This window comes from Panthera pardus, unplaced genomic scaffold (assembly GCF_024362965.1).
Source record: "Panthera pardus isolate Hobbes unplaced genomic scaffold, ASM2436296v1 HiC_scaffold_11, whole genome shotgun sequence".
Taxonomy (NCBI): domain Eukaryota; kingdom Metazoa; phylum Chordata; class Mammalia; order Carnivora; family Felidae; genus Panthera; species Panthera pardus.
In genome coordinates this window covers 50,562,157-50,578,976 of record NW_026526666.1, presented here as the reverse complement: position 1 = coordinate 50,578,976, position 16,820 = coordinate 50,562,157, and the positions used below count along the sequence as shown (strand labels likewise).

General features: G+C 39.1%; 1 protein-coding gene across 3 annotated transcripts in view; it reads right to left on the bottom strand.

Moving 5' to 3' along the window:
• WLS (Wnt ligand secretion mediator) overlaps nucleotides 1–16,820 on the bottom strand; it is a 100,594-nt gene that overhangs the window by 44,890 nt on the left and 38,884 nt on the right. For all 3 annotated transcript variants that reach the window (XR_002079833.2, XM_019448924.2, XM_019448925.2), the window contains exon 2: nucleotides 13,232–13,504. Coding sequence is in view for 2 of the 3 variants with exons in the window: in XM_019448924.2 (XP_019304469.1) it covers nucleotides 13,232–13,504 (273 nt within the window). In the remaining variant the exon portion in view is untranslated. The remainder of the gene's footprint in view (nucleotides 1–13,231; nucleotides 13,505–16,820) is intronic.

Below are 16,820 nucleotides of genomic sequence, written 5' to 3'. Positions count from 1 at the left end.
GAAGCAAGCTCCAGGCTCTGAGCTGTCAGCACAGAGCCCGACATGGGGTCCGAACTCACAGAGTACAAGATCATGACCTCAGCTGAAGTCAGAGGCTTAACTGACTGAGCCACCCAGGTGCCCCAAGAAGGTGTCGTATTTTCAAAAGAAATAAAACAACGATTTTTAAAATCTCCAACTTTTGAGTGCCTACTCCATGCAGACATATTCAGATGTGTAAACATTTTCAGACACATACATGCCAGCCTGACACAGATGATTGATTATCTGCTGTCTCAACACGAGGAAAATGAGGCCTGTGATCATACTGCTAGAACGGGAGAGAGGCAAACTATGAACTCAAGTGTGCCTGACACCACAGCTCAAGTTGTTTGCCATTATGTCACAGATCAGTTGAGTTAGGAGCCCTGTTTCTTGGTCTAGGTAAAGCCAATTAATAGCTGTACCATTTGAGTATTTTATGCATCGTATTCTTTCATTAATTACTGAAGTTGGATCAAACTAAGGTCCATCTAGTTCTAACATTTCACGAATGTAGAAATCTAACACACCACCAGCTGCTGAGCTGCATTCTGCACTTGCGGCATTGTGGCAAAAACAAAGAACAATAAAACAATCCCTGCCCTCAGGCCACTTGTAAAGGCGTTAGAGTGACAAGGGATAAAAACTCCAGTCTGACGAATGTAAGAGTTAAACAGTAGCAAATACAAAAATCCCAGAGTACACAGCAGTACTTGAGAAACAACCATCCTAACTATAAAAGGACAATAGTACATTTCAACAGTGTTTGTCTCCCCTCACCCCAAAATATCTTTTTGCTGCCAGCAGGACTAGCCAGCTAGCAGAAGGGATTCCGTCTGTTTCACGGGAAAGCTTTGTTTCTGACAAGTTTCGTAAAGGAAAAAGTAGGCTAGAACAAGCTTTTTATTTCCAACCCACCTTTTCTTCGTTCCCATGAATGAGGAGGGGATACAAATGAAGGCAGGCAGCCAGGGAGAAAAATAATATGGCTGGTGGTTCCTGACCTCTTGGATTCCTGCCGTCAGAGAAGCCCGAGAGGCAACATTTAATTGTGGAAAAACCAGCCTTGCTCTTCTCTTATCTTTTTCCTCTGTGACTTAAACCCACAATTACTGGCAACCCCTAGATTCCGAGTCACTCAGCTGGTGGTGGCAGCGATGGCTGTGTCTGTAGCTGAAAAGCAAAAGGGGAGTCAGATTTTACCTGCCTCCGAAGGCAGCCAGCCTCGAGCGAGCAGCCCTAACCCAGCTTTACGACTTCTCCCATTAAAAAGTTCACAGATGCCCTCCCGTCGGGAATACCACCGTGTGAGAAGTCCAAATGGAAAAAAAAAAAAAAAAAAAAGAAATGCGATTTCCAGCTGCTGCATAATACAAAGAACAAGCTATGAATCTCAAATCCTGAATTCCACATTTTATTTCAGCACTGGATACGTGATTTTAAATTCCTTTTCTTAAGGATCAAACTCCAAATTTCTTTGCCTGGCCATCAATGCAACTCACTAACTGCCCCCTCAGTCTTTTAGGAGCTTATCTTTTCTCTCCAATATGAATTCTTCTCCAGGCTAACAAATGGGCTCTCTGTCCTTCACATACATGTTCTTTCACAGCATTTCATGGTGGGAAAATAGGGATCTTGGCCCTGACTTCCTCACCTATTAACGAGGTGACCCTGGAGAAGTCACTGCCATAGTTTTAGTCTGCAGAGCTTTGAGAGGTTGTGTCCCATACACTTCTACTCTTATCTTAAATTATTATCCTATTCCAAAACATTTTAATTTATATGTTAACACACGTTTACAGTCAAATGTAATTAAACCATGCCTTGTGGGCATATTCTCCTAAGGATGCTGAAAAGTTCCCACATCTTCTATTTTAGGGTGTTCTCCAATTTCTTAAGTACTGATCAACATGTAATTTGAAACTCATGGGGTCCACCAATATCATGAAGTTGGAGCTCTTACCTAAAGATTCATGGATAACCTCTGGGGGTTCAGTTGAAACATGAATACAAGATGTCTCAATGGGACTTATGCACATTTTTCTCTGAAGGTCAAGGTCCTTGATCCAAAGTTAAGAACCACTGTCCTGAAGTAATGAAAGGCCTATTGCCAGCAACCACCCAGGTCCTTGTATTGCACACTCAGCCCTGCTATCTTCCTTTCTGGACTTCTTCGTTCTCTCCAGAACTCACACTCCTTTCTGCTTGAGTCCAAGAATAATAAGAACTCAACTTTACTGAGCATTGACCATGTACCAAGCACTTACTATGTAAAAGCTGCATAAGTATTATGCTAGTTTCATCCTTAAAACAATCTTATAAGGGTGGCACTACAATTACACACCTCTATTTTATAGATGAAGAAAATGAAGTACAAGGAAGTTCATTAACTTATCAAAGGTGTCACAAAACTTATAAGTGTCAGGTCAAGAACTTAGCCCAAACACTCTGGTTTCCTAGAACAAAATTCAGCTACTCTTGGACTGTTTCTTTGCCATCATATATTAGTCACAAATTTCAACATCTCCTTGAAGATTCTACCCTTCAGGACTTGGTTAAAAAATTACCTTCTCAGTTAAGTTAATCATTTCCCCTTCTTTGTTTATGGAATACTCTAGGCACTTAGCACTGAACACATTGGTGTAATTTTTAATTTCTTTCTCTCTGCACTAGACTGAGCTCCTAATTAGTTATTTTGAGTACATCTTGAGTATTTACACAGCCTGGGGCTATGCTAAGTATGGAGACAAAAAGATGAACAAGATACAGTCCCTGCCTTCAAAATTCAGTCTTGTAGGATAGAGAGAAGTAACAAAGAAGGGCCATGAGGTTTTTTAAAACTGTAGTATAAAGGATAAGGACTTATCTTTGTATCTTAAATCCTAAGTCCAAAAAATGCCAGCACGTAGTAGAAGCCCAATAAATGACCACTCAATGAATGAAGGAAGTTGGGAAGAGGGACTCAGAAGCCGGACTGTTGAATTAAAAGATCGACCTTCCTTTTATGAAAACTCTTTGAGGTTATTTATACACTGACTCACCTAAAAACTGCTTCCTGTGTTGGTGTCTATGATACATTTTTTAATGTCAGACTAAAAATACACTTCCAGTACACCAACCCTGTCTGCCTACCCAAGGACTAGAAATGAACACAAGGTAAACACATAACAAAATAAAATACTAGAAAACTCACTCATGTCAACACTAAGCTCACCCACTAGCAAAGGGGCATCTTCAAAAATGGTTCATACTTGAGGGTCTGTGAAGTCACCTATTTATAATGCTGAAGGGATACTCATAAGATTTTTATAAAGCAAAAGAATCTTAAGTGAGTCATGGACTAGCAGCAAAAGAGAGCTGGAGTGATAGGACCTCAGGAGTCATCTGGTATAATTTCCTGTTCAGAACAGGGAGATGCTCCATAGCACTACAGACGGACTGGGGGTGGGGTCAAGGCACTGGACTCCAGAGATCATTTTTGCTTATAACCCCTCTATTTCTCAGCTGTAAGACTCTGAATATGTCAATTTCCTCACTCTGCCAGAGAGACCTGTTGATATGATCAGATGAAATAAAAGTAAAGTTGTCTTGATCAGAGAGGATTCGGTTGCAGGTAGCAGGATTTCACCCACACTAGGTAGGAAGAAATCAGCTGGAAGGAGCCTGGGTGGCTCAGTCAGTTAAGCATCCGACTTTGGCTCAGGTCATGATCTCACAGTTTGTGGGTTCGAGCACCGCATTGGGCTCAGTGCTGACAGCTCAGAGTGTGGAGCCTGCTTTGGATTCTGTGTTTCCCTCTCTCTCTGCCCCTCCCCAGCTCTCTCTCTCTCTCAAAAATAAATAAACATTAAAAAATTAAAAAAAAAAAAAAAAAAAAAAAGAAAAGAAATCAGCTGGATGGAGACAAGGGTATCTCAAGAAATTTGAGGGCAGAAAGTACTACCAAACCTGAGGGACTAGAACCAGGAAGAAAGTCATCTTTTGTAGTCGATTGTAATTATACCCCATAGACCTTCACCTCCACTTGTCTCTTTGCACCTGGTTTTCCCACTCTGTGGCTTCTTCATACATGTGGTGAATGATGGTTGCCCAGGGAGCCCTCAGGGCTTCTCATTTAGATGCCAGTAAAGGTCGGCCTAGAAATACTGAATCCCAATGTTGCACAAGAGAGAATCTGATTGCTCTCCTTAGGTCGAGGGCCCATCCTAATCCAATCAGCTGCGGCTGGGGGGCTGGTCGTGCGGCCAGCAGCCCACTTAGCTGGTGTGGTGGAAGCCCGCACTCTGAGGGACAGGAAATATGGTAGTTCTGCAAGAAAATGGTATGAAGCCAAAGCGAATGGCTGGCCACAAAGACAACCATCAGCACCACCCTGTGCAAAGTATCACTGTGGTCACCATTACGATTCTCTCTACTCCAATAAGCTTTTGCTTGATTACTACCAGTGTTAAGCTGCTCCATACTTCAAGAGACAACTTCAACTGTGTGGCAGCAACTTTTTTTTTAAGATGCTGGATTTAAATATTTTGAATATTTAAAAATTTAAGTTTAAATATTTAAATTAAAATAAATATAAAATTTCAATATTTTCAATCCTCCCCCAAACCTTACCTGTAAAGAAGATATAACCTTCTTTGTTAGGTTAGGTCTGAACTTCCCTTATGGCCATAATATGAATAACAGGTAAGGCAGGAAAGACAGATTCCTTGAACAATTATTTTAGGAAATAACCTCGACCAGAAAAATTTAAAAACCAGAACCTCCTCTTGCTCTAAAGAATTACTACTACCTCTCCAACTAACACTATTAGTACTAATTTACTAAAGCAAAAGAGGAACTGGAACCATATCTAGCCTCAGTGTGGAGACAATAGGTAGATATTAAGGGAATTTTTTTTTTTTTTTCAAATGTAGAGTCCCTGACACTTTTGCAAGTAGAATTCTGCTTTGTTGAACAGAGGATTTTCCTTCCCCCATCTAACTTATTTTTGTTTTGAAAAGCATAATCCAGAAAATCGTTTTTCTTTATATTTTCTTAAGTCAACCAAAATTGAAGTATGATTCTGGGGAAAACAACCTCACATTAGCTATGTGATGACTGACTGGCATTTAAATACTGACAAGAATACCCAAAGTCAGAAGAGGAGGTTAAAAAAAAAAAAAGAAAAAAAAACCCAAACACCTTATATATAGTGGGGGTGCCATCAAGGAATCTGTTGCTGCTAGCTGCTTTGCTATTCACATTCTTCATTGATGTCACCAGGATTTATTTTAGTAACCAGGATATACTTGTTATGGATGCAAAGAGAATCTCCTCGTTTATATTCTAAACTCAGAGCAGGAAATCAGACACGTGGGTGATCTGCAGCTGTGGTACTATAAACAGATTCTAGACTGCACTACATTCGCTGAACTACAGATTGGGAGATCTAAGAGAGAAAAATAGAAAATGCACCATCTTAGAAAGACCAGTGCAACTTCTGTCCAAGAATATTTGGGTGCTGTTTGGTAGAAGGCTCACTGACCTGTATAAGTTGTGTACTTGTTGCTGTGTACCATCCACCTACCTACATGGTTGATGTACAACTAGGAGATCCTGCTTTGTATTCAGCCAGCTATGCTACAGTGGGCAAGTATCTCAGGGTGTAAGGTTTCTTCGTCCAGTAAATTAAAAGATTAGTCCTTTAACATTTTTGGGACAAGTACCCAACTTGAAAACTTGACAAAAGCCACAAACCCTCTTAGTCTAAAAATAGATACAATAAATATGACTGGAATTTTACACAGAATACCAGGGGGCTTCCCTGGCCCTTGAAGTCCACCCATAAGGCTTCTTGGTTGAAGATTATTAGACTAGCAGCATTTTACGTTCCTTGCAGTGCTCAAAGTCTGCAATCACACAGCTGAGGTTTAATAACAATTACTATAAATTATTCAAACCATAGATGAGTATGTTTTGTTATGACTAGAAACTAACCTGATACAATCTACTTTCCAATGTTAAAGTGACCCGCAAGCCAATGGATAACCGGAAGGAAATAGGAGGGACTGGATATACCAAACTATAAACATTAATTTAAAAATCATGGGAAGGTTTTAGAGGAGCCCAATTCTGTTTCTAGGCTGTATTTCTTCTCTTGGATATACATAACACAAAACCTTTGAGCCAGATAATGGAGATCCAGAGAGTTTATAGTGATGCTATCCAAGTAATGAGCTTACCAATAATCACACCCAAATAAAACAAAGTCACAGGTTCCCATGTTCCTGCCAATATAAACCTGTTCACAATGGTTAATTCCAAAGTTGTGGCTGAAGAGAGTCCCTCAAAGGGAAAGATAATCCATAAATGAAAGCAAACAAACACGATGTTCCTAATCTCTACTGTTCTGGTTAATCAACAAAATATATTCTTCTCCCGTGATTTTAGTTTCTTTCTATCCTAAGTCAGTAGGTAAGGCTGATTCATACTAGAAAATTCTAGGTTCTTGCCTTGGTTTTAAGGGGGCACAGAACTCCACATGAAGAAAGCCAACTGGTCACAGAAGCTCATCTCAAATATTGACAACCTCCCTATCTTTTACCCACCTCCTCAAGCCCCACCACATTTAAGTCTCCTGGATCTTTTTGATGTATTTTGAGCTTTTTCAGTTTATCTTTTTTGGGGAGGAGAGGGCAGAGGGAAAATCTGAAGTCATTTTTGTTCACACTGACTCTGAGTAAGGTAGGTAAAGAAATATAAAAGGTAACTGAAAAAATATTGATGACACCAGCCTGTAATAAAAATTATCCAATCAGAAATGTTTCTTAGAAACAGAGACTGTCACATGGTCATGACTCAAATACGGTCTCTTTTTGAAAGTAATGGGAGGGTAGAATTACATTTCTTCTCAGTAGTTGCTTCAACATATTTTGTTAAAAAAGACTATCTGATAAAGCACAGAACTCCAGCCGCATGAATACCATTTTACCAATGGCCTGGTTCCATCCATCATTAGCAGTTGTAGTTCTATGGCATATGGAATCCTCTCCCCCATTAAGCTCTCTTTGTGGAATCTTCCCAAAAGGCATCTGGAAACCTAGACTTAAGAACCAAGATTCTTGCTAATGGCTAAGAATGAGTTCACAGACTTTCTTCCTCCTATAAATTCACCCCTAATCATTCTGGGTAACATGACTGTTTTTTACAGTCAACAGATTGTTCTTTTATTCTAATTGTCTTTGTGTGTGGTGTCTAACATTCCATAACAGGTGTACAAATGGAAGAGCACGGTCACTTTGTAAAAAGTGAAGCAGAACTCTCAGCTATTGAACTTGAAAACTGGGTAATATTATCATTCTAATTATTTTTTTTGACTAGAAATATGTTTTATAGAAATGTTTTCAGTTTGAGAGAAGAAAAATCACTTGTCAGTTACAGAAATAATTCCATCATTTCGTGCAGTCATTTACAGTAATGAAACAAGCAAATAAAACTTAACACTCGATCGCAGTGGCTCAAGGCAAGACAATGACTTCATTACCGAAGAACAGAATAGATGTGCTGGCTTTTCTTAACACACAGCATTTACCATTATTTCTTCAGTGTGAGGAATTTTCAAACCCCTTAACATTCTAGATTTAGTACTCGACACAGATCAATCTATCTTAAGGCTCTCTGCCAATGAATCTCAGTGCTTCTACTTCAACAGCCTGTGGATTTGAAAGCGTGGTAGATGCATGTCAAAAAAAAAAAGTTTCTTTGATCTCTGCACCCAGGTTCCTCAAAAGAAGCCCCATGGAGAGTCTGAGGTTATGCTAAGTATGTGACTTGCAGTTGTAATCAGTAGAGTGAAATTCCTTTTAACAAGTGGGCACCATCTTAGCCAATCCAAACATGTCTTTCACAAATGCATCCAGAAATCGAGTGACTGATAATACACTTTAAAAAGAATGAGATACACCCACTTTAGAGGGTATTTTCAAATAACAGAATTTGGTGTCACAGACAATCTAAGCCCATCACACAGATAAGCATTCATTTTTTGCAGTGATTAACCATATATCCAGATACCAGATGTTTCACCTGACTTTTCTCTGACACCCTTTTGTATACTCATACTCTCTCCATTTCCTCTATGTGGTAGAAACTGAAGTCCTGTGTCCCTTACAACTCTACAGATGCACCATGTTTGTGCCCTGACAAAGAGGTTAATTCCAAGGCTTTGAAAGGTTCAGAAAAAGTTAGCAACAACTCAATCACAGATTTTTGACAGATAGGTCTGCTAGGAATTTGTCATTGGTATTTCACTGAAAGGTCAATTATTCCTGTTTCCAAGCATCTATAGGTCTCTAGATTCCCTTGAATGGGACTCCCCTCCCCAGCTCTTACAGCGTATTGGTTTTTTTTTTTTTTAATTTTTTTTCTTTAATCTTTATTTTTGAGACAGAGGGAGACAGAGTGAGAGCGGGGAAGGGACAGAGAGAGAGGGAGACACAGAATCCAAAGCAGGCTCCAGGTTCCGAGCTGACAGCATAGAGCCTGATGCGGAGCTTGAACTCACAAACCATGAGATCAGGACCTGAGCCAAAGTCCCACTGAGCCACCCAGGCGCCCCCAGCCTGTTGTTTTAAAACTATCACCACTTCAAAGCTGAACCGCCTACTGCTTTCCATACTTATCACTGAAGGACAATTGTAGGTTGTAAAATGTTTATGTTTAAAAGGTGAAAAATAGGGGTTCTGTTTAAAGTTGCTTTTTCAAACACGGATTACCTTTTTTACATAAGGTACATAGACTATCTTCTTCGTCAATAATCAAATATAATATACATTCTCTAACCACTTTTGTCACTATAAATTTCCCTAGAATGTCATCACTCCCCCCCCCAAGGCATCAATCTGATGAAATCTTAGAACTGATTACGTAATGACAAGCTTTTAAAGAGTAAGTCAATATTTTCCAGATTCTGAGGGTTTGTCAAGATCTCAAATTCTAGCTAAAACCAGTATCACCTTAAATGGAAAAGTCTGAAAAGAATATACATTTAATATCAAATGACTAAAAGTCATTTAAAATATATAATTCTTAGGGCATCTGGGTGGCTCAGTTGGTTGAATAACTGACTCTTGATTTCAGCTCAGGTCATGATACCACAGTCACGGTCATGGGATAGAACCCCTCATCGGGCTCCATGCTGAGTGTGGAGCCTGTTTAAGATATTCATATTCTCTCTTTCTCTCCCCACACCCCCCACACTCTCTCTTCCCCACTGGTGCTCTCCCTTTCAAATTAAAATACAATACATAATTCTTAGATTATTTTATCTGCTCAAAGACTCTTCAAAGGTATGTTTATTAGATAGAGAAAAATTTTACATATCAAATAGGTAAAATCTCTTATTTGAAATCTGGAACTCATTTCATCGACTGCCTAAGAAAGTTTAAAGAAAAAAATAGAATTGGTCCTGACTTCTCCTTACATTTGAGGTAATATTGTTACAGCTGAATCTCTGATAAGCAGGAAGCCATTCACATATAATAGGATCCTATTTACCACACCTCTGATCCCTTCTTTCTTGTCCTACTGCTTCTGCCAGAAAGGCATCCAAACTAATGATAAAATATAAAAAGTAGACAGCAGTCTCATGTGTTAACACAGGATCAGAGGAAAACATAGACCTCCAGCGTCTTATAAATATTATTACAATTAAAAATCTCTCTATAAGCAGACAAGTAATCACTATTTAATTGATGCCTTCCTCAGTGTCCGTAAACAAAGGTATAGAGAATAAATGTAGGGAAAAAATATTCCCACAAACCTAACATGTAACCTTCTCATATTAAAGTTAACAGCTCTCACCTATAGCTACTGCCCCAAAAAAGTATTTTATTGACCTGGTTTTCTTGATGGCTCTACGGTGTCAGTTACTTTATACATTCATTGAAGGAGCTGTTAGTTGCTGATCTTAATTTTTTAGTCTGCCCCCATCAGGTATGGGCCCTCATGTTACAAGAAATTTAACAATTTTTTTAAGAATCTTTAGTACAATCTTTTTTCTAGATGAAGATAAAATATATTTTGGAGGCAGAATACATACTTGAGAGAGAAAAAAAACAGAAGACGTTGAAATTCATTTACATATAGAAATGTTTAAAGCCTCACCACTGAAGGCATTTTTAATATTTAGGATTAGTATTTGCTGGGAAGTAATTCATTTGTGAAGTTGTTAACATATATATAATAGGTTCTGATCACCAAATAGGGTGTGTGTGTGTGTGTGTGTGTGTGTGTTTGTGTGTGCGCGCGCGCGCGTGTGTATTGGGAGTGGGTACTCCCATATCCAACAATTCTCTGACACCAGCAGAGTGTTCTACAACACAACTCAATTCTGACACTATCTAACTGGAGATGGCACCTAATCCCAAAGGGTAAGGGCTCAGTTCCACAGGGAACCTTCCGCTTTACATGCCAATCTCAGGCCCAGGGTGCTACCTGTACTTCTGACCAACTGGCTATAAAATTAGAGGTTCCCACAAAACCCTACTTGGGTTTAATCTGCTAGAGCAGTTCAAAGAATTCAGAAAACCCATTAACTCACTAGATTACCAATTTATTACAAAGGATATGAATCAACAGCCAGATCAGAGTTACATGGGGCAAGGTCCCTAGTGAAATTCCTTCTTGGGGGCGCCTGGGTGTCTCAGTGGGTTGAGTGTCCTACTTTGGTTCAGGTCATGATCTCATGGTTCATGAGTTCAAGTCCCGGCGCAGAGCTTGCTTCAGATTCTCTGTCTCTGTCTCTCTCTGCTCCTCCCAATCGCTCTCAAAAATAAACGAACATTTAAAAGAAAGAAAAGAAGGAAGGAAGGAAGGAAGGAAGGAAAGAAGGAAGGAAGGAAGGAATTCCTTGTTTCCTCATAAAGCTTGTGGCCCAGCAGGGTAGCATAGGAGGTGTTCTGGTTTCCCAACCTGGGAGCTCTCTGAAATCCCTTCCTTTGGGGTTTTTATGGAGGTCTCATTACATAGGCATGACTCATTAAATCTTTGGCTATTGGTGACTGAGTCGACCTTCAGCTCCTCTCCCCTCCCTGAAAATCAAGAGTTTTCATGCTTGGTTCCCCTGGCAACCAGCCCCCACCCTTAGTGCTTTCCAAAAGTCACCCCAGTATATAAGCCCAGTTGTGGTGGAAAGGGGCTTGTTATGAACAAGACACCCATTTCACCTTTATGGATTGATGCACCAAATATCATAACAAAAGATGCTCCCATTGTTCTTATCGCTCAGGAAATTCCAAGGGTTGTGGGAACTGTAAGCCAGGAACTGGATAAAGACCAAATATATATGAGAAGTATATTTTGGTGATCTGAATGACCAAATACACATTTCTTACAAATCACAGTGTCACAACATTGCATATTCCTCTCATTGTAGCACATATCTTTCTTTTTGGTAAGTCAAATGTTTCCCAAACACTGTCTTTCCCAACTCCTTAAAAGAACATGTTCTTGTTCAGTCTTGTATCTTTAGTACTTAGTGTTTAACATATGGTTGGGACATAATGAAGTCTGAATGAGTGAATGAATAAATGTGTTACACAAACAATGAAGAAGACAAATAGGCAAGAGAATGTGAACATGTGAAATACAAAATACACCACGGAATGCTTCAGGCTGTGCAAATCTGGACCTTCATATCAGCCATTCCTTCTAGCTTGAATGTTCTTTTATTTGTCCCCACCCTCACCCCCAACTCCTCATCTGGGTTTTCACTCTTTGACACTCACTTTAAATATCTATTTGCTCACTTCTACACACACACACGCATGTACATACACACATGTACGTGTGTGCCAAGGCAGTCTTCCCTTTCCACGTTCTAAAGACTTTTCTTTGTATTTCCACAGCCTCCTGTGCACACCGTGGTTGCAGCCCCTAGCACATCATACTAGAATGATTGTTTATTTGCTCATCATTGCCACTTGACTATAAACCCCTTAAAGGACAGTGTCTTCATCTGTATCCGTATCCATATGTCTAGCCATCAGCACAATGCCTAGTGGTAGTAGGCACTCCACAACAGTTTGAAATAATGGGTATGAGACTGAATGAATGGAAGAGGCTCTCTATTCTGGAAAGTCATCTTAGCATATCTTTTTGTTCCCAATAAGAGGCCAATCAAGCACATGTATTGGTAACTCCTGTAGAAAATGAAATTAATGATTAAATATTGAGATTATTGCCTATACAGGAAAATAAGAATTGGAAACAGTGATGCTTTAATCCATGGACATGCCTCAGGCAGAGAGGACTCCAACACACCTTTTCCTCTTTCCATCTCACCCTGGATCCTGTGTCAGTAAGAAATGTTTTCTTCCTAGGGGCACCTGGGTGGCTCAGTTGCTTAAGCACCCGACTTCGGCTCAGGTCATGATCTCAAGGTTTGTGAGTTTAAGCCCCAGCATCAGATCCTCTGTCCCCTCCCTCTCTGCATCTCCCTCGCTTGCACGCTCTCTCTCTCTCCCAAAAATAAATAAAACATTAAAAAAAAGTGTTTTCTTCCTTCTCAACTTAAGTTTCCCTATACTGTTTTCAGATGCCACACATAGATCTGTCTTCCAGAAATCATCCAGTAATCTCCTGCTCATGCAATGTGTATATGTCTCATGTCCTCAGAATCTTGAACCACAGCTGAGTAAGCTAAACACACACACACACGCACACAACAAACAAACAAAAAAAACAAACAAACAAAACCCTAGTTTTATGGGAAAATGGGTGCTCATGGGTTGGCATTCCCATTTTGACAGGGATCTTGACAAATATGATGGCTTTTCTCAACATGGGACCTTTAAGAAATCCTCAAATCTCTCTGCTGGGATGAGTTCCTTCTTAACACTAGAAAGGTGAGAAAGCTTGGCATTTAGGGCAAGACTTTGAAGCCAGGCTGCATGGGTTTGAATCCTAGCCCTTCTACTCTCTCACCTGACCTTAAGCAACCTCACTGATGCCCAAGGTTTCTATCTGTAAAATGAAATAATAAGACTTATCTCACAAAAATGCTAGGAATATGAAACGGATTAGTAAAAGTAGGATATTCAGAAGAGTGCCTAGCAAGTAGTCAGTAATTTTCTGCTATTAATATTTTCATTTTCTGTTATTAGAACTGGCTCTGAAAGAACCTGAAGGGAAAAATGTCCAAAGTAGTAAAGGGATAAGAGAGAACACTTACTGATTTGGTTGTTCAGCTTGAATGCAATGTCCAGCTGCAGGATAAACAGCATGAATTGGAACCAAGGACTCATCTCCATGGAGGGAAGGGGAATGTGGACAGAAAACACAATGTCATTGGCTTCAATTTCCCTTGGAATTGCTTCCTCGATGTCTCGGATCTTGTCGCATTGGTTGGATCCCCAAGGCATTAACCATTTTGTCTTGTGATGGTTTTTACGGACATCCACACATTTCACTGACATGTAGGACACTGCCGTCGTGGGCCCTGGAGCTGAAAAGAAAATGTTTTCTGATTTAGAAAAATCATCCACTGAAGTGCTCATTTTTTGGCTAACATTTGTCCCCAATTTTTATATCGCCTTCTATAATTGGGATCAGTAATATCTAGGGATCCCCCAAATCCAGGTGAGGATCCTTCAGTGACCTCCACATGTGTCATAAAGTATCTCTAAGAGCCTTCCCATTATGTCTTCAATCACCATCACTTTTATTGAAAGAATATATTTGTAACCACTTTGGTTCCGTTACTTCCTTACTCCAAACAAATGTCACAAAAATCAACTGTGCTTCAGTTTCCACAGGCCTCAGGGCTTGGAGGGTTCTGGGACTTCACAGAGTACAGTGTCTGAAGTCAGAAGTCCTGCGTCTGAAGCCTGGTTGAACAACTTACTGTCAGTTCATCTTGGGTAAATTGGTTAAATCTAGTGGTTTCAGGACACTCATCTGAGAAACAAGATGGTTAGTTTCTAAGATTGACCAAGACAGTAGGTTTCTAAGATTCTCCTTAGTTCTAACCCTGCTTTTGATCGAGAGAAAGAACTAGGTTGACCTCAGGCCCTCACTTAGTATGGTACCTATCAGAGGTAGAAACTGAAACACTGACTGCTACTTCAGAGATATAGAAAAGCCATGCTTTTGATCTGTGCATTTCAATAGACATCATCACACCTGAACTACGTAACATTAAAAAAAAACCAAAACACTGTTTTGTGATTGTAAAACAGTTAGGTGATTATAAAAGAAAATCTGTAAAATACAGAAATCTTAAAGTTCAAAACAACATTCACCCAAAATCCCACTAGAGGGAAGTAACACTGTTGGAAAAATATCAAAATACTGTCTTTTCTATGAGTGTGTAATTAGATAAAAAATTATAAACGAATTATAGGACTTTAAAATACATACATATTAACATATATTTCTATAAAACAGGATCACAACATACATAGGTTTGTAGCTTTTTCTTTTCATTCACTTAAAGAAGCAGAGTAGTTCAGTGGTGAGTACCACCAGCTCCAGGCCAACCTGCCTGGTGCCCCATCCTGATTCCCTAATTCCTACCTGTGTCACCACTCATTCACACTAAGAAATTTTTGGGTGAATTACTAAAGCTCTCTATGTGTATTTTTTCATCTCTTAAATGGCAATAACAATAGTATGTACTTCTGGGGCACTTGGGTGGCTCAGTCGGTTGGGCGTCCGACTTCAGCTCAGGTCACCATCTCGCAGTCTGTGAGTTCAAGCCCTGAGTCAGGCTCTGTGCTGACGGCTCAGAGCCCGGAGCCTGTTTCGGATTCTGTGTCTCCCTCTCTCTCTGCCCCTTCCCCGCTCATGCTCTGTCTCTCTCTCTCTCTCTCTCTCTGTCAAAAATAAATAAACATTAAAAAAATGTTTTTAAAAACAATAATATGTACTTCTGTGAGTCACTGTATATATTAAAGGAGTTAACATGAAAAGTATGTACTGTGAACAGTGTTTGAGCACATGAAAAGTACAAAAATTAGCTATTACATTTTTATATGATTAAAAATTTTCAACCAGAGTTTGCAAAATAATCAGTCACATGATAACACCAAATTTAATTTCTCAAAATCCCCCTCGCTTATAAAGGTTGTCTGTAAATAATTATTTGCCTAATATTTTTTGCTAGTAACTTACCTTAACTTTCCCATCTGCTGTCTAAATTTGTTTATGGCATACTTAAATCTAGAGAAGTTCCAGATTTTATGTAGAATGTCTGTTTTGCTTTTTCTCATGATTTTGTGCTTAGACTTTCTTTATATCCAAATTCAATGAACAGCCACATTTATTCATTTCTAGTTATTTTTTTTACAATTTCTTTTTTTCTTAAGTATTTAAATAGTTGGTCCATATGAAATTTGTTTTGATGTAAAAGATGAAGTGAGGTTCTAAGTTTTATTTTTTCTAAATATTTAAATTATTCTTTACTGAACAGACTCTCCTTTCTTGTTGGTTTAGGATACCGCCTTTATCTCATGTAAACCAAACAGAGGTTTTTGGGAAATCTGCTCTATTTCATGTATTGGACTGTCACATCATGGCTCAATACAACATTGTTTTGAATCCAATAAAATGATGGTTTGTATCAGTATCTGGTAGGGTAAATCCCCTCCACAAATCCATTCAAGTTTATCCTTTTTATCCTTTTGCTGGGATTTGACTGAAATTGCATTAAATCTACAAATGAATGTGGACAGAATTGGCATCCTTTTTCAACATTTAGTTTTCCTATCCAAGAACAATGATTGCTTCTCCATTAACTAGAGTTCATGTTTATATTTCTTTGAAAATTTTCACAGTTTTCATCATGTGGGTCCTGGTATTACAATATATTTTAAAAATGTATTTATAAAACTTATCTCTGGAAATGAGCAGGGAAAGGAAAACATTATAAATTATGCAAGTTTAAATGTCTAATTCTGTGCATATTATAATTGGCATATTGTACTTTCAGACCTTTTAGGAGCAGAAATCATTTCTTTTGTAATAGAGATCAGATAACACCTAGAGAAATATGTAAAGCAAGAGGAAAGTCACTTAGGAGGCAAAAGAGTACATTATTAATATTTGCCCTGCTTCTAATGCTCAAATACATATTTTTCTATCCCTAAATATCTGTCCTAATGGTAAATTTTGAGTAGTAAAATGTTATGTTTGCAGAGAGTTGGGGCAATGTCCACTAAAACTTACCCAGAAACACAGCACAACTGAACTCTAGCTGAAAGTCTTTCAGTACACCACAGAAGCACCACAAATCCATGCAAGGGAAGGTTTTCTTTAAAACCCAAAGCTGTGGGGCGCCTGGGTGGCTCAATTGGTTAAGCGTCCGACTTCAGCTCAGGTCATGATCTCGCGGTCCGTGAGTTCGAGCCCCAAGTCGGGCTCTGGGCTGATGGCTCAGAGCCTGGAGCCTGCTTCTGATTCTGTGTCTCCCTCTCTCTCTGCCCCTCCCCTGTTCATGCTCTGTCTCTCTCTGTCTCAAAAAATAAAAATGTTTAAAAAAAATTAAAAAAAAATACAAAATAAAACCCAAAGCTGTATCACGAAGACATTTTACATGTAATCCACCTAAAGTCAGACTTCTAGCTTATTAGAAATATGAATCAATCAAACTTTGGTTATGCTGACTCAGCCAAATAGCCCTCTGACATTAGAAAAACTAAATGGCACATTTAACTGAATGCTTAATGTGGCTGGAGAAATAAACATGGAGACAAAAGTCATGAATTCTATTTTTGGCTAACATACTCAAACTGACTATTTGCTGCAGAAAATAGTTACTACAT